The 24992-nt window shown below is 40.8% G+C and overlaps 1 protein-coding gene across 4 annotated transcripts in view; it reads right to left on the minus strand.

Moving 5' to 3' along the window:
• CADPS (calcium dependent secretion activator) overlaps positions 1-24992 on the minus strand; it is a 436212-nt gene that overhangs the window by 29313 nt on the left and 381907 nt on the right. For 3 of the 4 annotated variants that reach the window (XM_058562346.1, XM_058562336.1, XM_058562319.1), the window contains 2 exons: positions 14904-14936; positions 8225-8332 (listed from right to left, as the gene is read on the minus strand). In XM_058562346.1, coding sequence (XP_058418329.1) covers positions 8225-8332; positions 14904-14936 — 141 coding nt within the window. The remainder of the gene's footprint in view (positions 1-8224; positions 8333-14903; positions 14937-24992) is intronic. The other variant, XM_058562329.1, reaches the window with a different exon arrangement.

Consider the following 24992-nt stretch of genomic DNA (forward strand, 5'->3'; position numbering starts at 1 on the left):
ACACTCAGCAAAACTCTTCATTGCACACAAGCTCCAGAGAAAATTCAAGACTGGTTTTACATAAGGTTTGCCTGAAAGAAAACGAGACCTATATCTATGAATGGCTTCAGAAGAAAGCAGCTAGACTAGAAAAGAACTACTTGAAGACATGCCACTGAAATACAAATCTGTAAAGATGATGCTAACAGAAAATAAACAATTCCTTTTGGATAGTAATAACCCATTTGACACAATTAATCCAAAGAATCCAAATCTATTAATGCCCCCTTATCTTTTCTGCATGCAGGATTGCTGGAACCACCCAGGCATGGAGAGAAGCATTGCCATGTCCATGTGGAATAGAAATGTGTTTCTATACCTAAGACTCCAGAAGCAAAGTAATTAATTGTTATCATTTATTTGCTGTTGCGAAGGCCATGGGGCAAGAGAAGATTCATATTTGAATATGAGATTCATTGCAATAGGGCATCAGAGGCATCAAAACACTCTCCTTTCCATCCCCCTCCCATCCTAATAGAGCTGGCTTTCTGTCATGTCAAAGATCAAAAACTTCTATGATTAGTGTCTTATTCTTTGGACTAAATATTTTGTTAAAATTGCAAATCTCCCAACAAGGGCAGCGCTAAGTCTTCTTTACCTTAATAGGGGAGGAAAGAGCAAATCTGCTAGAAGCAGATTGGGGTGGTGGGAAGTAGGGAAATCATGAAGACATTGGGTCTTTGAGGATCACTGGAGGATAAAAGTCAGGAAGATGAACTTGGATTGTTTTATAATTCAAGCTTGGAAAGTTCTTGAGTCTGAAGTTTGCTTCCAAGAACCCAAACCCCAATCATATGTGTACGTGTGCGTGTGTATGTATGTGTGTGTATCTGGTAACAGTATATATATATATATATATATATATATACATTAAAATGTCACAAATCAAGGTGAGAGGGATAGGCCTTCCACTTCTTATTTCCCTCTGATTCTGTGTTCAGTTACTGTACTCTTGGGAAATGACCCTCCTCTACAATTCTAATGCATGGCCCAGGACGTGGTTTAACGGCCAGAATTCACTTTGGAATTCAAAATTAGGTGGAAAAATCAACTGTCTCTTCTTTCTTAACTACCTTTCCTGTACATTTTGGACTTGTTTTCCTGTTCCAATATACATAATCACACAGGCTCTCCTAGTTGACTGGAGGACATGCTCTTTACCCTATAATTGAGGATGATAGGGACGAGGTCATAGTTCAATTAAAATTTGATCTGAGGAGTATTGAAAGCTCAGCTTCAGACTGATTTGAAGGGCTTAATTTCAGACTGATAACCTCAGGGAAAATCCTAGTAGAATTAACAAAGGAACCTTCTTAATGGTCTAGGGGTGCGTATGACAAGATTTGGTGTGTAGTCCAAGATTTCACTAAAGCAGTTACAGTGATATAAGAAATACTGGACCATGGACCTCAGATTTACCCATCCAGCTCAGATATCTGTGCATTTTTACATGAAATAAAATCCTTGTAGCTCTTCACATGGCCAACTTGTACCCTGGTCTCTGTGGATTCCTTGCTGTTTAGATTTTTTTTTTTTTTTTAAAACTAGCTTCAGAAATTCTCCTTACATACAGAGAACAGCTTTAAAAAACTCTGGTTGAATTATGCTGTACTACTAATTATGTCTAAAAGAACTACTTGGTTGAATTCAGCTAGAATTTTTTTTTCCACCCCAAATCAGTTCTATGTTTAGATAGTAATAAACTCCTCCAGTCTGCAGAACAATTGGCACGGCGGTCCCTTTAACAAGTCAGGATCGTGAAAAAAGGGCCAGTGCTGGTAAAAAGAAACTTAAACTGCATCTCAGCCAGATGCAATGTGTGGCTATGCATCGGATCCTCGTTTGCACAAACCAGCTATAAAGAATATTTTGGGGACAAGTGGGGAATTTTGAATATGGACAGTGTATTGGACAAACATTTATTGACAGGGAAAACGAAAATCATTAACTTAAAAAAGCAATTTTTTGCTTACTTATTTTGGTAAAAAGTACATAATGTATATAAGCACGTAGAAAAAGATCCAAAAAAATAAACACTCAAGGAATAATCTCTGGGCACTGGGAACATAGCATTTTCCTATTTTTGCTTAGCTGTGTTTTCTAAATGTCTACAATGTACATATACTACATTTGTAATAATAAAAGGTATTAACCATCCCTTCCTTACCCTCCGAAAAGCCTCTCAAGTTCAGAAGGTCCATTCTGATTTATTTGCCAACGCATCACAATTCTGTTGAGGGAGTAGGGCTAGGTTATTTCAAAATCACTTGGAGGAACAAATAGTTCTACGAGGTGATGATGATGATAATAAAAGACCTGTTGAATTTTTAACTATGCCAGTCTACAGTCATTATGCTATTTAGTCCTTACAACCACTGTAAGAAGCCAGTTTCCTTACAGATGGGGAAATCGAGGCTCAGAGAGGCTAAAGAATTCACCTGAAGTTACATAGCTCAGAAGTGGCAAAACCAGGATTCCTACTCCTGTCCGACTTACTTCAAAGCCCCAGTTCTGACCATTGCTATTTCAGAACTATGTTTTACAAAAACGAAAAGGGTACCAGGCTGCTGTAATTCTAAGCAAGCTTGGGGTTAACGTCTTAAAGTGACAGCGAGACTCTTAACAGCACCTTAGCACGGATGTGGAATTTTGTTTAACAAGAAAAAAGAGATCTGGGAAAAGCATGTCCATTTCAGTGATGATGATGATGATGTGATGATGATGGTGGTGGTGGCTAACACTTACCAAACGCTTCCTCAGAGCCAGATGCTTGCACTTGCACTCGGCATTTCACCCTCATCACAACTCCACGGTGAGGTTCTGCTTATAATCATCTCTGTTACCCAGATGAATCAGCTGAGGCTCTGAGAGATTAAATACCTTGTCCAAAGTCACCCAGCTTGTAAGGATCAGGGGTGAAGTCTGAAGGCTCCAGAAGCAAGGCCCACGATCACTACACAGAAGCTCCCATTCGGGGCAGTCAAACCTGCTTATTGCTTATAGAGGAGATAACTCACTCTCTCAGGGTCTAGAATGCCATACGCCTTCATTTTCTTTAATCAGCCCCCCTAGAACTGCAACCTATTATTGTGGTGAATCTTGTTCCCCTCTCCCCACTTCGTACTTTTGGGAAGAGTTCCCCTCACCTGGACACTGGTGATATATATACCTTACAGATATAACATAATAACAATGCTTTCCTTGTAGACTGTTCTTCAGTCTACAAGAAGGATGAGTCCTATTTTGACTGATATATGTTCATGTGTATGGTGCTTTTGTAATTTAATACGGTTATTAAAATAAGGTTATCTGTGGTTTCATACATAAATACAGCAAATATATTTTAAAAGGCAGAGGTTTCGTTTTTCAAATTACCCCTTTAAAGGGAAATATTCACACTCAATTATTGTGCTGACATATAAAGTGGACAAATATATGATTTGATAATGGAACAGCAAATTAAAAACTGTGCAAGGCAGAGAACACGGAGCAGCAGCCTCATCCGAACCTGCCCGCACTGACTGATTAAGTGCTTATGAGGTGGTTTGGTAAGGGGGCCCATTCTTGATCTGATAACTGCCACGGAGAAGCCAAATGCAGAGTCAATCTGCAAATACTTAATCCTCCAGAAGGCAGATTAAGTGTATAATTGACCTATATAATCCATGTATCATCTCCAGTCCAATGTTTCCTGGGCCTGGTTCACAATGACACGGGGGCCTGAAGAAAGCCAGTGTGGATGTGGCATTACCACTGATGTGGATTCCATCCAAGTTCGAGATGGCTTTTTAATCACTCATCTCCGAGCTTGTGAGGTTTAAGCAGATGAATTCACCCTAAGCACATCTCTTTTAATCCCGATTTTCTTCTCAGTCTGTGTCTTCAAGAAGTACAAGGAGGAAAGAAAATAAATTAATTTTTGTTTAGACTTTGAAATCTTAGGTGCTTCTCTTGATGATCTGATCTCTAATTTCAAAAAGCATGTTTTTGTTTTGGGGAAGATGTTGAATTAATCACCAGAGAAGGGCGGAAAAGCCATCTGCATGATTTATGGACACTCAAGCTTTAAATCACCGTCTTCGAGTTATTTCTTGGGTTTCTGCGTTCCTGCTCAGCTGCTGCTTTAGGAATATGGAGATTATTTCATATCCATGTTTTATATTTTCTTTAAAAGTCAGTAATAATTTTCAAGGAGGCCAAGCTTCCACTTGAGTCTGACACCTATCTGATTCTCTTTTAAACATTCAGCATCTTTAATAAAATTTAAATTCATTGTTTTGTCCATATTGGAATACTCTCTAGCTTTAAATCTCTGAATCTTTTGTTTCAAAATATTGTAAACTGGTATTTTGCAGCAACTGAAACCAGTTTACAATTGCATGTCATTTTTAAGAAAAAATTACAAAAATGCGGATGAAAAAATGCACAGCTGCATATCTGAAATACTATGGGAAGCAGTTGGAGGAATCTTTTCCAATTGGCACTTAATTTTGGACTGGTTAGCTTTTTCTTAGGTACATTACCAAAAAAGTTGATAATATTTTATAGAAGGACTATGGAAATCAATTATGTTAATAAACAGGGAAACTTTCACTGTATCAAAAAGACCTGGTTAGGCAACGTTATGTCTGACTGTATTTCTTCAATAAACCTAGAGAATGCTTGTTTGGAAAAAAAAAATTTGGTGAAGATGAATTTGGAAAGCTGCTCTTAAGTTACATAATAAAATAGATAAAAATGCAGAACATTAAATATAGAGCCCCAAATGCTATGCCGATAATCTCCCACAAGCACCTGATTCCAGCCAAAAGTACAATGACGAGGCAGAGAGAAAACCAGCTCAGAGAGGGCACCAAGATAGGGGCCTGGTTGAAACGGAAGATGCACTCATTAAATGACCAGCTATTAGTCCAAATATTCTCAGGTATAAACTCACTCTAATGCCATCCAGCCTTTTCTACAAGGCACACTCAAAAAGGCAAAAGAAAAGGGAACAATACTAAATAGCAAGAATTTAAAGGATTTATCAGGTAAATAAAACTGAGACTTTGAAACATAGCTAAAAACACAACAGGAACTCTGATAACATGCCTCTGAATGACAGACGCCAGCAGGAATCGAAAACCAGAGAATAACACAACAGTCAGAATCAACAACCCCCAAACAGCAAACAATCTCAGAGAGATATATATTTTTCCTCATTCAAAATGCTAATTTTCTATTATTCATTTTTGCCATTTATCAAAATGCAACAATTTGGAAGAGAAACCTCTCAGATCAACAAGTTTTTCTCAATAGATTTCTGCCAATTGTTTAGAAACCTGCCCCAGGACCACTATCATTAAGGAATGGTGTTTAAAGAACAAGTTCATTGTAGCAAGAAATTTAGGGTGGCAGGTTTCACAGACCCTTCTGCCTTAATATTTCTATTCCCTTGTTTAGCTTGGTGGACACGAGAGCCTGCAGAGTATATACGCAAGGAAATAAACACCATGCTTGAGGAAACAGAAGCCGAAAATAATCAAACATGTTGGTAATCTGATGTTTTGCTGCTAGATTATAGAAAAACAGTAAGTACTGAATTAAATTACTGAGACTGAATGGTAATGAAGCTCTTTGAGAAGCTCTGGGTTTTTCAAATGACAAATGTTGTAAATCCATGACAGATTCAATAACTTTTTTTGCACTACATCAGTTAGGTTGCCTAGCACCAATATTCTGTAAATTAGGGGAGCAGGTTATTTGGAAAGTAAGAAAGTAAATGGCAAAGAAATTCATTATCTCTAAATAAGCTACTGAAAAATTTTTTTCCATGGGGGTGGAAGTGATGTTCGCTGAATGATTGTAATGGTTAAGTCTTTAAAATCAGATAGGGAAGTGTAACGACGACTCCCTTAGCAAAACACAATTGGGATAATATAAGCCTAAGTTGTGGGGTTCTCACAATGTCACTGATGCCGTTTTATGCTGGTCAGTGCAATTCAACAAGGGACTGGCAATAGTTGTGAATTTTTGAATGACCCTAAATGTAATTTGCTTTCTGAAAAACATATTCTTAGTAATATTGCTTTTCATTATTAATTCACATTAAAGGCCAGAGGGCTTGAATTTGCCTGCGTTCTTCAACAGTTAGACAAGTCCAGTTTTACCATCTGTGCTAGTCAAGACTGTAGTTTTGGTTTTTAAATAAAGATGCAGTTGCACTTTCCCTTAAAAAAAAGCCACCGAGTAGACAACTTCACCAAGGCTACTTTAAAATTTTTTTTTTCCCCTTGTACTTCTAATTAAAAAAGGAAAAAGAGGGAAGGGTAGGTTATTTGTCAATGAAGCCACAGGCTAAACAGCAGATTAAACATCAAATTCAGTACTAGATGTCTGAAAGTTTTAGAGAGCACGAGGTTATTCGCACACACACTCACACAGCAACACGCACGCAAGGGCCACACAAAACTGAGAATCAGAAGATACTGATCAAAGGAAAGAAAAAAGGCAACCTAGGCATTGAAAAGAACAATCCACAGGCTTCTTGAAAATTTGTGGTTTGGAATTGAATTCAGCGGAGATGGGCTGAGTGTCCCCACTCCTAACTGCAGATCCGAGGGTGCTGCCTGTCTCTGTTTTCAATGCCTATTGGATAGGTGGTTGTGCCCAGACATTCTAGGCTCGGTACTTTCATAAAGGCACGCATGCAGAGAAGGGAGAGGACCCGCTGGTGAGCTTTATGCATGTATGAGGCATTCTCAGTGGATGTGGGTCATGCTAGAAGATGTACACAGGAAGATTATTTGATTCTAATTCATGCCACTTGATATAATGTGATAAAACATTTGACATGAGAGATAAGTTCCATTTTAATCTGAGAGAGGACGGGTGGGAGTTAAAAAGTAAGAAGGGTTTTCTCGAAGAAAGGTGATGCAGAGGCAAGAGCAATATTGAGCACAGAAAGGGGATGATTGGAAAAGAAAAAAAGAAAGGAGCCTTTTCAACACAGGACGAAAGCAAATGAGCAGGAAGACAAAGCATATAAAAGTCAGAAGCTGCGGAATCCTGCACGGTGCCAACAATGAGCTCACTTAGCTATGGAACAAACACACACACACACACAAACTCAATGTACATTGCTGAACACAATCACAGAAAAAATATAGAAACAAGGATTCCATAGTAGACCAAAACATTAATGTTCGGGCTGGCACTAAAAATACGGAAACCTGGACAGGAGGAGCCCACGCTTCACGAGACACAGAAGTAGGCTGCACAATTAGAGCTACGCAGAGACAAGGACATCAGCTTCCGTGCACTCTGGCCCGGTCTACACTGGCAAATTCAGTGGAAACTTGAAGCAAAATATCTGGCTAAATTAGGCAGCCCCATCTGCTTTGGTCTGAAAGAGGCAGCAATTTGAGACCGAAACAGATTCCTTTTTTATTTTCCTCTTTGCCTCAGTGGCTTGCTGTGGAAGTGCAGATGTAGTCATGGTGGAAATAAGATTGCTTGATAACTATTAACCCTCAGAAATCTGTGTTTTCTGAAGTTCAGTCTGGGTCTGGCAGCCTGGTCTACCTGTTCTTTGCACATCTGCTGCTTCTCCCAAATTTTCAAGCGGGTGGGCGGGCAGGGGTCACCTCGGTTTAGAACCACGACTGACCAAGCAACTCTAACTTAAGTGTTTGCCAAAACCCAGGGCTAACTAAAGATTTCTAGTCTTCCAGAAACGGAATAATCTTTGAGGTGACAACAATGCAACGTTTACTGCACATCTGCACTCCGCAGCTGGTGCCAGGGAGGTACCACCCCCAGGAGAGGGAGCCGGCCTCAGCCTCCCAGACAAGAGCATCTCTCTAAGCAAGGCCAGATTGCGAGAAGGAGAAGCATGACCGAGAGGGGTCTTTGCCAGTTAGAGAAAGCTGCCTCGCAAGCTTCGTGCAGAAACGAGCCTGCTTGCTGAGAGGCTCTGCGCCGTCCTACGGCTCACACAGATTGGGACTGAGACACGGCCACACCAGAGTGGGTTTGGAAAGACACACGACAGATAAGAGCCTAAGGCAGAGGGAGAGGAAAAGATTTTGTTTGAATCAGGACCAATCCATTTTCTCAAAATGTGACTTATCCTCCTGTCTCTTATTTTGTCACATTTTGGAGAGTCTCCTCCTTGATCTTCAAGGAGGAGAAGGCATTTACTTACATCAAATAACCTTTCTATATACATCTCCTCATTGACCTTATCACGAAGGACATCCTGAGAGTGGCGGACGAAAGTCACATAGGCGTCGGCCACGTCCATCCCGGGTTTCTGCAAAGAAACAGGAAAACATGAAAACGGGATTTTCAGATAGTGACTCCTCCTTGATCACGCATGCATTTTTACTTTCCCCACCCCACCCCACCCACCCCTTAAGTGTTTGAAGGTACCCACAGTAACGGTATAGCTATCCACAGCCTGGACTTTTAGGAACTGATATTCAAAACTCTTGCTCTTTCCAGAAATAAAGCCTGGCTAAGAAGGGAGTTGGGATTATAGGGTCTTATAGATATTTTTTCTACTGTTAATTTTTTTTTTTCCAGCCAAGATATTCTGATGGATAAATCTTCACTGGATAACCCACTGACATTCTCTGCCTTTTCTTTGGCTTGAAACCCCCATGTAAGAATATTCAAACATACTCTGTCTTCCACTGTCTGTCCTTAACATAACGTTAGAAAGGCGACAGCCTTCCCCGATCCCCTTTTCCTCTTTAAAAAATTGAGGAAGTGCTAAGTAAAGAAATCATATTTCAATCTACACCCCTTCCTACCCAAGTCACATTTTTTTGGTTGGTTTAACCTGAGTATGTAGTATTTCCTAATCAGTTTACTCAGAGGAGACATTCAATCATTTGTTTTTGCTTCCCAGTGCAGCCTTGTAGTCTAAGGATTAAAAAAAAGGGGGGAAGGGAAAGGATTTGATTTTTAAATAAATTAGATTTTCTGGAAAGGTAAGCAGGTGGTTCATCCAGTAGTTAGGGAATGATTTATTGTAAGAAAATAAAAAAAGAAACTCAGAATGCACACTGCTTGAGATGTCGCAATCAAAGTTATCTCCAAAGAAACCTATTAAAACACTGTAATATGGGTCATTAGGAGAGCTGCCACAAACCCCTTAAATTTCCACAGTAGATATGTATGTTTGCTAATAACTAAAAAGATTAGTTTTCATTACTGTGATTTACCTTAGATCACAAAGTATCATTTCTCTACAAGACGTGACTGTCAGGCACTGCAAATTGAAGTTAGTTAACACTTCTGTGTAATTTCCAGGGTGAAAATGAGGAAGGTTTGGAAACAGTAGGACGGTATTTTTTTTTTTCCTGATACAAAGCAAACAATTATCAAGCAAAGGGCCAATGCTTGGCCCCTGGGATGCTAGTAACATTTCTTAACACCTGCTGAAACAATGACAAGGTATTAATTTGAAAAACAATGAGGACAACCCAAAGCCACAGTAGTCAACTGTTACACTTTCAAGCAATTTTCAGCGAATGGATTGAGCAGGTTCGGTGATGGTCCTATAATTGTTGCAGTTTTATGCCACAAAACAATAGAGTTTCTCCAACGGGATGTAAGTGATAGCTATCAGTTCTAAGCTGGCACCTCTCTCCTTCTCTCCCTTTGGCAGTCGCACATCAAAGGGCATTCTCAGTAGAGATGGGACCTCTACCTGGGGGAGTTGAGAAACTTATTATTATTGTTTCCATTTCTTCCCTGGTGATGTTTGTGGCAGATTTGGCCTTTTCCTGGACACATGCAGCCGTCTTAGAGCTAAGATTCAAAGCCAAATTCAGCAGGCCTATTTGTAACCCACAATGTTAGAAACAGTGATCTACAATAACGGTTATTTTCACCACTCCTCTTTTGACTAAGTTTGCTGTCCTCAAAGGAGCATTTGGTTTAATTTTTTAAAACTTTGATTTAAAAAAACTACATCTCACCCAGGTAGTTAAAAAACTCCATGATTCTCTATCTTTTGACTGTTTTATTTTTCTTCATAGCACTTACCAAAATCTGACACTGAACTTTATTTGTTTACTTTTTGTCTGTCTTCTTCCACTAGAACATAAGCTCCAAGAATACAGGGACTTTATGCGATGTATTTTCTATGGTATCCTCAGCACATAGAACGATGCCTGGCACATAATAGGTGCCAGGAAATATTTGCTGAATGGACAAGTCTATGAATGAATAAGCCCCTGTCCCACCTCCGTTTTTAGCTCTTTAGTCACACTATGTGGATTTTTATTGGATCCCTCACAAACTGGAACTTGTGAAAATCATTTAAATATCTTTGGGCCTTAGTTACACCATCTGTAAAATGGGATTAATAATAGCTCCTCTACTTACCTTTAAGGATTGTTATGATCATCAGCTAAAATAATGTATGTTAAAACACCTTAAAAGCCATAAACTGCTATACAAACATGAGCCACTATGATCCCACTCCCCCTCCCCAACTATTAGATCACTTAATAGCCTTACCTACCTTTGGAATCTACTTTGGAACCAACAAGAAAAAAGAGGCTTCAGAGAAACCAACATCAAAATAAAAACAACAAAGTCTCTGCATGAAAATGTGTACAGTTTTCTCATAAGAGAGTCCTCAGGCCCCCCTCACAACCATCTTCCTTGTTAACCAGCTTTACATCCAAATCGAGCATGTTTGCTTTCCATTCTCTGGTGGACCAGGAAGTGGGAAGAGGGGACTTATTTAAACAGGGGTACTGATATAAGAGAGCCATCACCTCTCCTGATGCCCTGGGCATGAGGGGAAGGCTGCCAAACTGTAGCACCAGACATGCAGACCCACCAGCCACTGGGGTCTGGGATTCTCAAGGGCAGAAGCAAGCCGCCCCTAGACCTCAGGAGGCCCCAGGGGGAGCGGGTCACTATGTGGCCCCTGGGGACAGACATAGTCATAATGGTGATCCTCAGTCATCCAGAAAATGTTCAAGTACAGGCAGTTCCCTATTTAAAAAGGCAGGGAAGGATGTATAATGCAATCTAAGTAGATTTTCAACTAAAATAGTTAGACTGTTCACAAACAAACCAGCTAACTTGTAGTTATAGATGGAAAATATTCTTGGCTAAACAACTGGTGCTATTAGACAAATTAGGCTTTATACCTCATTGCTATCTACACACAGTGGAAAAAACTATAGGTGATGGTTTTTAATATCTCACAATTAAATTGTTTACTTTAAACGTGGCTTGGACAGACTGATGGAATAGGGTATAGATTTTAGAAACATATTAAACAAACAACAACAAATAAATAAATGTCTGTATAGTTAACTCCATTCACGTGTGGAAGACGATTTGTGAAGGAGCCACCCTGTGGCTTAGGAAAAATGGGACATTTTAATCATAGGTTGCTCCTACAAGGATACTTCTGAGCTTGAAGGAAACAAATTCAAATTTTCAGTATCCTAAGCAAGCCCTAATTAGGAATGCAAATCTGCTACGTATACCAAAGGGTCGAATACTACATCTAAGACAGAGACATGCTTTGGGGATTATGCCGTGTTGAGACTAGTAACAGCGCTTCTCTCCATTAGTGTGGATAATTAAGAGACAAACCTCTAAGGTAACTAACTACTAGTCCCCACAAGGAACTAAACCAATAAACTGTGTGCCAAAAACCTCACAGAGCAATACAGATGAACTCTGAGTCTTCAGAACTAGAAACAAGTTGAAAGATGATTTTATCCAATGGTTCTTAAACCTGGCTGCAAATGAGAAGGACCTGGGGAGCTTTACAAAATGCTGATGCCTAGACCCCACACCCCAGAGATTCTCTTTCCATTTGACAAGCAACCTGGCACTAATGCTTATAAAAGCTCCCCAGGTGTTTCCAATAGGTAGCCAAGGTTGTGAATCACTGATTCTGTCCATTGGTTCCCAACCTTCAGTACCTACCAGAATTATGTGGAGAGCTTTTTAGAAAGAGAATCAGAATATACTACTGAATCAGAATCTCTGGAGGCAAGGGGCTGGAAATCTCTATTTTAAAAAACAAACCAAAAAACCTGGCCAAGTGTTACCCCTACACATTCTGGTTTGGGGACCACTGATTTAATAGGTGATAGTCACTGGTGTGCTAGTAAACTGGCTCTTCAAAACAGAAAACAAAAACAACAAAACAAAACAACAAACCTTGATTTGTATTGCTTGCCAATTTCCTTGGTGTAAAGACTCCTTCCGTGGCTGAGTTTGAGCTAACAGTGTGCCTTTACTGAAGGCAGAGTTGGAAAGAAATGCACACAGTTGACTCTTGGGAGCCAATGCTAGCAGGCTCTATATAGTCAAACTCCCAGCACTTGAATCTTCACTCCTGTTTACTCACCAGGTGACCTTGGGCATACCACTTAACCTCCCTGTTCCTTAGTTTCCTCAGCTGTGAAACAGGATGATCATATTACCTCCTCATAGGGTTGTTTTGAGAAGCAAATGATTACTATTATTTTTTATATGTAAGCAATGTACCTATAGTACATATGTGTATTATGTACTATTTTCTATAAAATTGTTTATTTACTAAAACATTTATTATAATATTATTACTATAATATTATTTGCTATAAAAATATACTTTAATCAACTTAATTTTAAAGTTTAGCTTTGTCCTAAGTCATAATAATTGGTGAAACTATGGGTTTGATGGACTAATCATATTTTTTCTAATACTCACTACAGTAATTACTCAATTATCCAAATAAAGGTGTTTGTCTATGTACTAACTAAAATCATCTTGCAGATGGCATAGTGTTTAAAAGCATTGGTTTAAATCTCAGCTCTGCTACTTACCCACTGTAGGATCCTGAGCAAGTTAACCTCGCTGTGCCTCAGTTTCCTCATCTTTAAAGTGGGGTTGTGAAGATTAAATGTAAAGTGCTTAGAACAGTGACTGGCACATAGTGAGTGCTTTATGAGGTTTGGCTGTAGTCATTGTTATCATATTGTATCTCATCAGTGGTAAATATTTGTACCACATTTTGGGACATGCTGCATCTTTTTCTTCTGCCTCCCTAGAGGGTAGAAACTCTGCTAATTCATTTTTGCTCCCCCAGAGCTGAGCAAGGCTTCTGATATAGCATAATTCATCCATAAACGTGGAATGACTACAGATCAGAACACCTTTCATGTCAATGTAGAGTACATTTTTTTTCCTCATCTTTACGATAAGTCTGAACCTGGCTTGCAGGAATTAGGTTGAACCACATGAAATTGCCGATATTTGACTTTTTGACCTCCCCCAAATGCCAATTTCATTTGCTAATACCAATTGCCAGACCAGTTTCTCCAGGTATTTGGGCCTTGCCTATGGTCACCTGTTCCAGCCTCGCTGGTGAGATCTCCCCTCTGCTTTGAGGCCTGTAGAAAACAGACATCAGCCACCAGATCTTTGGGTTGGGAGCCTCTAATTTCTATTACTGTGCAGGCCAGGGCTGATGTCAGCAAATTCATCCCCCTCCCCTTCTGTGCATGAGTGTGGGTGTCACCTCCCTCCCCAACTTGCCCTGTTCCTGCCTCTGAAATGTCTAGTGAGTGCCAGGTATGGTGATGAATGTTCCATATATGTGTGCCATTTAATCAGCATAGCAAACCCATGACTTGAGTATTATTATCTCTATTTTAAGGATGGAGAAACAGGCCCAGAGAATTTGAGTAGTTTGTTCCCCGTGAACTGAAAGTTTATACTTTGGAGCTTGGAAAAATAAATTACTTAACTTCTTTCTTTGCTGCATTATGTGAGTTTTTTCTCTTCTCCATTATAAGGACTATCTACGTGAAGGAGTCTGAGGTCCCTCGATGAGAAGTATTGTATAAATTCAAAGCATAATTATTGATTGTACATTCTTTCATTAAACAAACAAAATATATGCTAATGCTAAATTCACTCCAATTTTCCATTTTGCCATCCTTTGAGAAATAAGCCAATAAACCATTACACACTTAGCTTCCTGGGGAAATGAATTTAAATGTTAATATAAATCCTTTTAGAAAAAAACAAATTTTAACAAATAAGTATTTGAACAAGGAGGATACTTAACCACGTTCAGAATGAGAAACGTTCAGTACAAGACCCTTGGTGGCTGTTGAGATAAGCTCTCTAAATTTAATATTTTATAATAGACTCACACCTCTTTTGTTAGAAGTGGAGAAACAGAATCATTTTCTTTTCCCCTTTATTGGAATATATTTAAATCTCTCCAATTTTATTTTGCTAATAGGCAGGGCAAAGTCTGTCTATAAATGTATCCTGATTTATCACAGGTAATCCCACACTCTACCATTCATGTGTAGTACTTAACCTCAATTTAAATGTAAATTTTGGGCAACTTTGAGGGCTTTATCTGTGAACTTTGAGAGCTCTCTTCATTAATGAGGTCTGCACTAATTATAAGCAGTTTCGTAAGGTTTCCTTAAAACAATTGCAGAGTTGACCCTAAAATGAACAAATTCAGGATTTATTTGTTTTTAAAAAATTCTGGCACCCTTGTGCAAATTTCCAGCTCATGGCTCTGTTCCCAAGGTGTGCATGCAGGAGGGGAGGTGAGCAGGAAGATAACAGAATGAAACGTCCAGAGAAACCACGGAAAATGAAAGTGAAAGTGAACTGGGTTTACCCTCAAATAGGCTCTCTCTTCCTGATAAAAGAAACCATACCCTCTTCTCATCTCAAAAAAACTTTACCATGAAATAGTCTTGGCTTCCCTTTTCTGGTGATTCAAGTCAGGAATATACAATTTAACAGCAACTCATGAAAATAGCACCATCAAAATTTTCGTGAAAGCAAAAAAACCCCACAAAGACAATTTTCAAATACTCACGGGTACATCCACATATTTGGAAGCTGCCTTCACCTAAGGAGGAAAGAAGAGGATGGCAGTGAGGCTGGTGTTTATGTTTAATTGTTCACAGCTCAATGCTGTAGCACTAGCAGAGTTAGAACAATATGCTGGCACATGGAGCTGACCAGGAAACACAGAAAGGTACTAAAAAATAAAATCTGTTTGCTATTTTTTTCCTGAGCCGTCGTAGTGCTTTGGAGAGAACAGAGAGAGAGGCAATAGAGAGAAAGAGGGAAAGAGGGAGGCAGGGGGAGGGAGGGAGAGAGAAAAGAGACAGAGAAGAGAGAAAGCAAGGTTTTACTGACAGATTCTGCAGCTGTGTAGAAGCTTTGCATTTTCCTCCCTCTCTTGAAGAGGTAGAAAAATGACCATAGCTAAACCCAAACTGATTAGCAGAGGGCTCAGCAGCCTAGAAAAGCAGGTAAGGCCGCTGTCACTTCTTGGACCTTGGGTCTTTGTGTAATTTGGCTGCAGGTTTGTCCTAATGGCATCCTTCAGTTCTCAGTTTCAGGCTCTTCCAGAAAAGGGGATGGGCATCCTTAACTCAGAGGGAGATAGGTACCTGTGGGTGGGGGTTGGGAGGGTACCAGAGGCTTTCAAAACTATCCCAAGGCTGCTGTTTTGTCTCCTGGTTTTAAATGCTAAAACACCCAGAAGAGAAGTGCAGGAAATGGTTATGAAATCTATTTTCAGTTTTTGGGGTGGGAGTGTGGTTGAGTATACTGTTTGAGAGAATGGAGTTTGGAGTCAGATCTGGGTTCAAATCCTGACTCTATGACTTACAAGCTGGGTGACCTTGGGCAAATTATTTCATCTCTCTGAGCTTTAGTTGCCTAATTTGCAAAATGGAGATACTAATAGTGCTTATTTCAGCAGGTTGGTATAAGGGTGAATGCACATGAAGTCCCGGGACATAATAAGCATGGAACAAATGGTAGCTAAGATGATCAATTCATAAGCAAATCTGGAAGGGCTGTAGGTGTTATAAGAAGTCAACGAATAGCTGAGTTTGAGGAATAAAACCTATGGGAGCATGTCTGATATTCTATGTGTTTCATTTTGACTCAGGTCACACAGGTTCCTCTAGGCACAGGTAAGATGGAGGGGCTACATTTGGGGTCAGAGAGGGTTTCCCATTTTGTTGGTAACTACAAAGACTGCGATGCACACAAAGCAGTTAGGACGTCTTTTCACATCTCAGGTGGGCTTCTTCTTGCCTTTTGGCTGAGACCAATATTGGGAATCACAACCTCTACCCACATGTCTCCCAAGAAAGTATCCAGGGGTGTGTTTTTCCCGATTGCTCTTTTCTCAAAGGCACTTAGCAAGATGTCAGCTCCTAAGGGAAAGCAGCAGTGAGCCAATAGCGTGGGGTGGAAAGAGCCCAGGATTTAGAGTCAAAAGTTCTGTAAGTGACAGAACTAGTTGGCCCTAAGATAATCACTTCAAGTTCCTTAGCCTTGGTTTCTAGATTTCTAGAAGAGGGTGATAATACTGTGTACTTTGCAGGGCTGAGAGCCTGATCAAGTGAAAACATATAAGAAAATGATTCATAAACTTTAAAGGGCTGAACACGCATTGATTAATCATTGAGAGGGTAATGCATTCCATCTTCTGGAATCATTGCCAGCACCCAAAATGATTCCTAGATTCTCCTGTTACAGATTTTCTTAGAACTCTACATTTTTTTCTTTGCAGCACTGATTGCAATTCAGTAATTTTTGTGCAATGTCTGTCTGCCACTGAACTTGCTCATGGCTGTCTCCCCAGTGACTCACTTGGTACCTGGCTTAGAAAGGGCACTCAGGGAAAATTTGTAGAAGAAAGGAAGGAAAGAAAGTCAGGCACCAGTGCTGGCTTCAGGATGGTTGAGGACTAAGCAGAGGAACGCCCAGATTGAGAAGCCACCGCATGAGTCAGGCTGAAAGCCAACATAGGTGCATATAAAGCTGACCACTTGCAAAGGCTGGTGGGTGAAGGAAACCACTCTGGGCCATTAAAGAGAGGAAAGCTTTCCAGATTTTGCACAATTAACATTTCCAGTAAATGATTCCCAAGCTGAAATTTTTCCTCTCCATTCCTGTTCCAGAACTTAGTTTGGGCAAGAAAGGCTTTCCTTTCTTTTAAGACTCCTCCATTTACAATAATATCTAACATTTGTATGATGTTTTTCACTTTGCAAAGCACTTTCATGTACAGTTTCTTCTTTAAGCCACCCTGCAAAATGGGGGCTATTGATCATATCTATTTAAAGCTGGAACATTACAACCCATAAAATTTAGGAATCTATTTGACCATGTTCTGAGCTAAAAGGCAGAGCAGCCAGGACTCACATGTAGGTTTCCTGAGCCCATATTTTTCCTTTTTTTTTTTTTTTTGTGAGGAGATCAGCCCTGTGCTAACATCTGCCAATCTTCCTCTTTTTTTTGCTGAGGAAGACTGGCCCTGGGCTAACATCTGTGCCCATCTTCCTCCACTTTATATGGGAGGCTGCCACAGCATGGGCTGACAAGCGGTGCGTCGGTGCGCGCCCGGGATCCGAACCAGCGAACTCTGGGCCGCTGCAGCCAAGCACACGCGCTTAACCGCTTGCGCCACCAGGCCGGCCCCCATATTTTTCCTTTTGAACTCCTGATCTCCTCACCAATGGTGGAAAGTATGAGGAATTCAAGCAACAGTGGTCAGAGCAAGTGCTGGCAAAATAATTCTTCTCAGCTAGAAATTGCCTTCTTTGCTTTGTAGAGTTAGTGCTTGGCAGTTGGTAGGAGTTTTGCTACAGCTGAAATGATCAACCTTTAAACACGCCTACTCTCCATTTACCACTAACATGCAGTTCCAATTCGGAGAATGACACCAATCAAATTCTATTCCTTTCAAGGCAGTTTGGGAAGATGAGATAAGCTCTATGTCATGAATGAAAACCATCCACCGTCCCTCATGCACCAGCCTTCAGTTACGCTTTGTTTTCTTATCTGATAACTGCTGACTTGCACTTACTCTTATTGATCTTCCTCCCATACCATAATAACAGGAAAAAAGGAGCTCAGAGTAAATTGCAGTCCTATTAGTATTTAGAAACATGTGGTGTACCATTTTTGGTTCTGGCCATTGAACTTGAAGAAGGATGTTGACGATGAGGATACAGGGAGTCTGCAAGTGTCTTCTATAAGGAAAGTGAAAGCAGAGACATCTTGCCTGGAAAAGGAAGGGCTAATAGCAAAGAAAATGATAATCTTCTTGTTAATTAAGGAGCTTCAATGTAGGAAGACTGAACTTTTTCATGGTGGTTCTAGAGCATGGCATCAAGATGAATGAGTAAAATGACAGGGCCCCAGAAGAAGGTCCAAACAGCTGTCTGAGTCCAGCCAGGCTCTGGCCATCTCCGGTGGCTGAGACCTCTTCACTGGAGTAGCTCAAGCAGAGGCTATATAGGATGCTCTGGATGTCAGCCTTTCCCTATGGGACAGGTTACCTCCAAGGCTTCTTCCTGTTCTCTGATTCTAGTCACCTTAAGAGGTAGGAAGCTGTCACTGGTTCCATTTTTTATAGTAGACATGTTGAGCCATAGCAGAGTGAATAAACTGGCAAAGCCAGGGTCAGAACTCTGGTCCCTGACCGCTTTCCTGCCTAATGCCAACGGTGCTACACATTTCTTTCAAGTGTCCATAGGAATATGTCTTTTTGCCAGCTGTACTCTAAGTAGAGAGGAAGGACCAATCCTCCCGATCCACTAGGGCTTTGGAGTTATTGCCGAGGGCCAGAAAATCCAAGTGCACACCAGGCACTGTCTCTAGATCAAATAAACAACAGGCCTTACAACCTACACAAGACTATTTTCCATTATATGTAGATGTTGTTTTGATGAATAAAACACAAATTTCTTTAAAAGTACTACCTATTTTATAGAATTTTGTTATGTATTTTTTCCATCAATGATTCTCAAAAGTGTGTGTGCGCATGTATGTAATTTTCTTTTCTTTTTAATTTTAAAAGAAATCTTCCTAGTGAAGTGGCTAATAGGATGGGCTCAGGATCGGCAGAGTTAGAAGTTTGGCTTTGCCATTTTCTACCTTGGTGACTTTGAGCAAATTACTTAACTTCTCTGATCCTCCTCTGCAAATGGGACAATAAAAATGTTACTCTAAGGGAGACTGTGATAATTGAAGGAGGTAATCCATGTAGTGTGTAGAACAGCGCTGGGCACATGGGAAAAGCTACAAAATATACCTGTTCTTATCAATTACTGGAAATATTGGCTAATTGGTGGAGATAAAGCACATGTTCTTCATCCTGGTGGCAGTGGTGACAGTTAGTTTCACTCCCCAACTCTAGCCCGTGGGCAATTTCTTGCCATAAAACAGATGCTGGAATCTCCCCAGGTTACCAGCATGTATCTGAGGTAATTCTCAGTCTCACCTACTTTCTGCCAATTCTGTGAATACCCTACGCACTGGAGAAATCACCTTCAAACACTGAGGCAAGCAGTAAAGACTTCTGTTCCCTAACTCAGGTTGGCTGAGTTAGGCTTGAGTGAGAGGGCAGTTCCCCAGGCCAATGTGCTCGGTTATATTCAATAACACATACTTACTGCTCTCTGGGACCAAGCCATGTGACCTGGGCCACAGGGGACAAGGGTGAGGGAAGGGGTTTGCCTCAGACACCTGGCCTGGCACCCTTTCTAAGCAGGGACTCATCTGCCCTCAAGGGAGAGGCAAGAACTGTGACTTCAGCCAGACTTCATTTCCTGGGAATCCTTGCATTCTGACCACCCCTTTCATGGGATAGAGAATACCCCTTCACTAGCAGGATCCATGAGCCTCTATACTCAACCTCTCAGAACAAGCCAGTTCTGGGAAAGGAGGTTAGAAAAAGAGATACAAAGTAGGAGAGGTTGATGGAGACCAAGGATGAAGGGAGGGAGACAAGCTGTCAGTGAGCAACTTCTTCCTGTTTTCACAGGCCTGAAGCAGAGAATACTTGTTATGTACAAGGCACCATATTAGGGCCTGTAGATGAAGGCATTTACTCCTTGATTCCTGGTCCCTTTCTTAGATGATGTCTAAACACACAATCTCTCCAAACACTCAGAATGAGTCATGTCCATCTAACAACTAATAACAATAAGTAACAATTCTCAAGTGCTTACTACTTGCCAGGCAATGAGTTAGGAATATTGTATTTGTTATACTTAATCCTCACAAAAACCTTTGGAGGGGGTCCTTTTAATATTCCCATTTTACAGTTGAAGAAACTGGGGCCAAGAGAGATGAAGCAACTTGGCTTAAAGTCACACAGCTAATAAGTTACAACTTTGGACCTCACATCCCCTAAGCTGCCTATTATTCAGTTAAAAAAAACAACCACCTATCAAGCCACTTTGATTGACCAGTCATATTTAAGTCTTGTTTTCTTTTGTGTGTAGACACAACCTAAAATGGCTTCTCCAGGAAAAACGTATGAAGGGTTTGAATGATTATCTGCATGGACTCAGTCAGGGCAGAAGGTCCAAAACGGTTTCTCTGGCCTGAATGTCCCAGCTAATTACCTCGACCCTCCACCTGACTTGGCGTGTGTAGACAGGCTTAATGGTTTCTCTGTTGAGCTCTTCCATTATTTTTCAGGTGCCCAAGGTAATCTTTTCATTGAACACTCACCATTCCGGGATTTCACAATGCTGATGACTAAGGGATTTTCTTCTGCCTGGTCCTAATAAGGAGACCTGCGTTAATCATTGTGTAGCTTTGATAGGGAGCACGGCGGGGGCTTAAACCACTTCTGCTTCATTAGGGGAAAAAGCAACCCAGGTGCAGACCACGAGGACCTCAGGGTTTGATACTATTAAATCAATGCACAGACAAAAAAAAAGTGGATTAGGCCCTTTTTGCAAACAGAAATCTGGTGGGTAAGACTCAAAGATGGAAGAAAAAAGAAATCTGAGCAGATACCAGTGCATTAGTGACTGCCTGAGCCCTCTTTTCTCCCCATGGTCTCCTAAAAAAAAAACCCAACCAAGGAAACGATTTATTCTCTGCATGAGCTGACTCCACCCCTGCCTGTTTGACTTCACAAGAGCTCTGCGCTGATTTCTCTGTCTTTGCCTAGAACCTGCCCACCACAGCACCATTTCAAGGGGCCAGCAAAATTTACTTCAATGTTTGGCTTTTGAAATTTCTGCTGTAAGGATAATGATGCTATTTTGTTCTTTTCTCCATTTCTCTAACCCAGGCAATCTTAGAGATCTAGGTGTCTTTTTGTTTTTTTTGAGACTTGAGACAGTTCAGTATGTAAAAATGGTATAAAAACACTTAGTGCCACTACCATATCCATAAAATAATTTTATCTCTATTAGCTGAATTTTACCATCTAGCACCATCCTCGTATCTAGAATGTCGGCTGTAAGGAATAAGAACTTCTCTCTCCTCAGTGTCTACACTGCCTCGTATATAGTAGAGGCTCAATAAAAATGTGTTGAATGAATGAATTTCTGAGTATGGTACTCTTTACTCAGCACCCAGGCTAGAGGTTTCTAGTGCTTTCTTGAAGTTGGTTTTCAAGTTATAACACTCTTAAAGGGACATTTAAGAAAAGTGCAGCCAAGCATTATCAATTCAAAAGGAACTGGTGTTTGTTGTCTCTAAGAGAAAAGCTTAAAAGTTGTCTTGTTTCCCAACACTGTGGGCAGTACAGTGTAGAGGTAAGAGCTTGAGGTCAGGAATCAGACGCCTGGGCTGGCCTCTGGTTCTATCACCTACCAGCTGTGGGCCAGGTAATTAATCTCTCTAAGCAGTAGCTTCTTCCTTGGAAAATAGAGATAATGACAGTAATACCTCCTCACAGGCTGGTTGTATGGATTGACAATAAAGACAGATGTGCAGGACACCATTCTAAGCATTTGACCTGTATTAATTCATTTAGTGCATGTTCAGGATTAACTGAGTTAATATATGTAAAAACCTTTGCACAGGGCCTGGCACACAGTATGTTTTCAGTAAGCGTTGGCTGTTATTTTTAAACTCTCTTTTCCTTCCACCTCCAAAGGGGCTGATTTGATTGGTCAGACTCCGGGGCACTGGTTGGCCTATGCTTACTAGTGGGGGGGGGGTCTTTAAACCTTAAATAACCACACACTTAAGTATGGTGCTTCTGTTTCCGTGGTTGGAGTGGTTCAGGAGCATGTGACTTATCCTGCAGTAAGAGGTCCAGCCATCTTACTTCTTCTCTTCTTTGCTGGCCCTGTGCCAGGCTGTGGTCTAGACCCTCTCTCTGTTTCTATTTCTCCCTGGCTTTTCAGACCTAACGTCTTAGAAAGAGATCCCTGGAGACCAGTGTGACTCTGTAGAGTTCTCTGCATTGGAATGTGGGCCCAAAGCTCAGCTCACAAGGTGGTAGCTTGTTTCCTGAGATGCTTGCCATCAATTATTTTGCTTCTTGTATGGGCATGCCACTCCCTCATTGAGAAGTGGAGTCTACTCCTCCATTGCCCTTGAGTATGGGCTGATGTGGGATTGCTTTGATGAACAGAATATGATGGAGATGACACCATGCCACTTCTGAGCCTAGTCTTGAAGAGAGCTGGCAGCTTCCACTTCCTCACTCTTGAAAGCCAGCTGCCATGTAAGTGTGACTACCCTGAGACTACTGCGCTGCAAGAAGCCCAAGACACATGGAGAAGATCAGCAGGATGAGACCCCTATACAGGGAGAAAGAAGCCACATGCAGACACATCAAGTTATCAGACATCCAGCCCCAGCCCAGCTCAGCCACCTGCTGAATGCAGCTAAGTGAATGACCCTAGTCAGAGCCACACGAACCAAAGAATCTCCTAGCTGAGCTCTTTCCAAATTCCTGACCCACAAAATTGTGAGCAAAACGAAATGATTATTGAAGCCACTAATTTTGCCATAGTTTGTTATTCAGCAATAGATAACCAAAACATTCAATAAGGTGCTACTTTGTCTCTTATTCCCCCAGCATTATCCATTGCATGTAATCCTGTGGAGGACACTGTGGGGAGGTCCCTGATGGTCTAGGACAGGATTTGGGTAGTCCTGGGTCTCTTGGCTATAAAAACATTAATTAGCAACCTGATTTTCACCTGAGCCTTAATGATATTTATTGAGCAGATATGTTTGGGGCACTGTGCTAGGCACTTTAGGTATAATTAGCTCAATTAATCATCACTGTAGAACCTAGGAAGGCTTGTTTCACCAACCCTCCTTCATAGATGAGGATGCTAAGGCTCAAAGAGATTAAGCAACTCTCAAGAGGTGAACCAGTAAGTGGTGGAACTAGAGTTCAGCCCAAGTCTGGTTATAAGATGCAGAGTCCTTTCATTACATCAAGTTGTTGATGTTCTGAAAATGACGCATCATTCTAAAGCTATTTCTTACCTTCTGATGACCTGGGATCCGGGAGAAGGGGAGCCTACTTTGTGGGAGGTGTAGGGCCTTTGGGTCAGACAGATCTTGATTTGAATTATGCTCCATCACTTACTAGTTGAATGACCTTGGGAAAAATTATTTAACCTCCCACAGCCTCTAGAATCTCCTCTGCAAAATGAGGATAAAAACAGTATCTTCTTCAGAGGGTTCTTCTGAGGCTGAACAGGTTGACATTATATCAAGTACTCAACACAGTGCCTGGTACATAGTAAGAGCTCAATAAGCATTAACTAATATTATTACTAGGGTTTAATTCACTTGTGATTAGCTGGGAGTTGACTGTACGAAGTACATTCCCATCAATAGTTAATAGACTAGAACAAAGGTTGGCAAACTAGGTCTGTGGGCCAAATCTAGCTTTCTGCCTGTTTTTGTATGGCCCACGAGCTAAGAATGGGCTAAAATACATTCATATTTTTAAGTGGCTGAAAGAAAATTAAAAGAAGGATAATATTTCCTGACATGCGAAAATGACAGAAAATGGACATTTCAGTGTCCATAAATAAAGTTTTATTGGAACACAGCCATGTCCATTCATTTACATCTTGTTGATAGCTACTTTCATGCTACAAGGGTAGAGGTTGAGTAGCTATGACGTAGGTATGACAGAGAATATGTGGCCTGTAGAGTCAAAAATATTTACTATCTGGTCCTTTCCAGAAGAAGTTTTCTGACCCCTGGACTAGAACATGCTTAAATGGGAGACAGTGGAGTGGGGGGTGGGGGGAGGGAAGAATCACAAAATGTAAATTTCTAATCTCAATTTGACCATTAACAAGTCGATTGACCTCTGCTACTCATCTAAGCTGTTGACCTCATGTCCTTAACTATTATAATAGGGTGCTGGGCTAAGTATTTTCCTGTTTTCTCCTGATTCTTTCAGGAATTAAAAAAATGTCTGTGACTCTCGGGTGGTGTATAAGGTAGGTTGGTTCTAGGAAGAATGCGGGATGGAAATACTTCCCACACCTTGAAAAGGTTATAAATACTCTAGCAGTAAAACAAAAGGCTATTAATATTTTGGCATTAAGAAGAACTCTGGAAATGAGGCTCCAGGAAAAACTATAGTAACAGAGAAAGGGAAAAAACCTTAGAGATAAATCAAGACCATTCACACAGGTACCAGACAATGTAGCATGGCCCAGCCGGTAGACTTGGCACAGATATAAAAGGATTGTTGAGTATTTACCCTACGCCAGGCACTGTTTCTGGTGTTTCTCATGACCCACCTCATTTAATGTTCCCAGCACCCTTTCGTTGCAGCCTCCTTACCTGTACCTCTTTGGGCTGTTGTGAAGATTAATGAAGATGATACACATAAAGGAGCATAATACAGGGACACGGAAGCCCTCTGTACATGTTGACTGCTATACTACTGTTGTTGGAATTACCAAGACAAAGGAACAGCCTTTTTGTGACTGGGCAGTAAGCCCCTCTGCTAAATTGCTCTAAGTCCCTACATTTGCCCATATCCTTCCTCAGCCTCGAGTTATTATGCTCTGCTTTTGTGACAGAAATGGAATGGGCAGAGTTTACGTCTAAGTGTAATAGCTCCTATGATAAGCATTGTTCAGGCCACTAACATGGGAGAAGCCATGACCACATCAATGATCAGCAGATTGGAAAT

The sequence above is a fragment of the Diceros bicornis genome, chromosome 2, assembly GCF_020826845.1.
Source record: "Diceros bicornis minor isolate mBicDic1 chromosome 2, mDicBic1.mat.cur, whole genome shotgun sequence".
Lineage (NCBI taxonomy): Eukaryota > Metazoa > Chordata > Mammalia > Perissodactyla > Rhinocerotidae > Diceros > Diceros bicornis.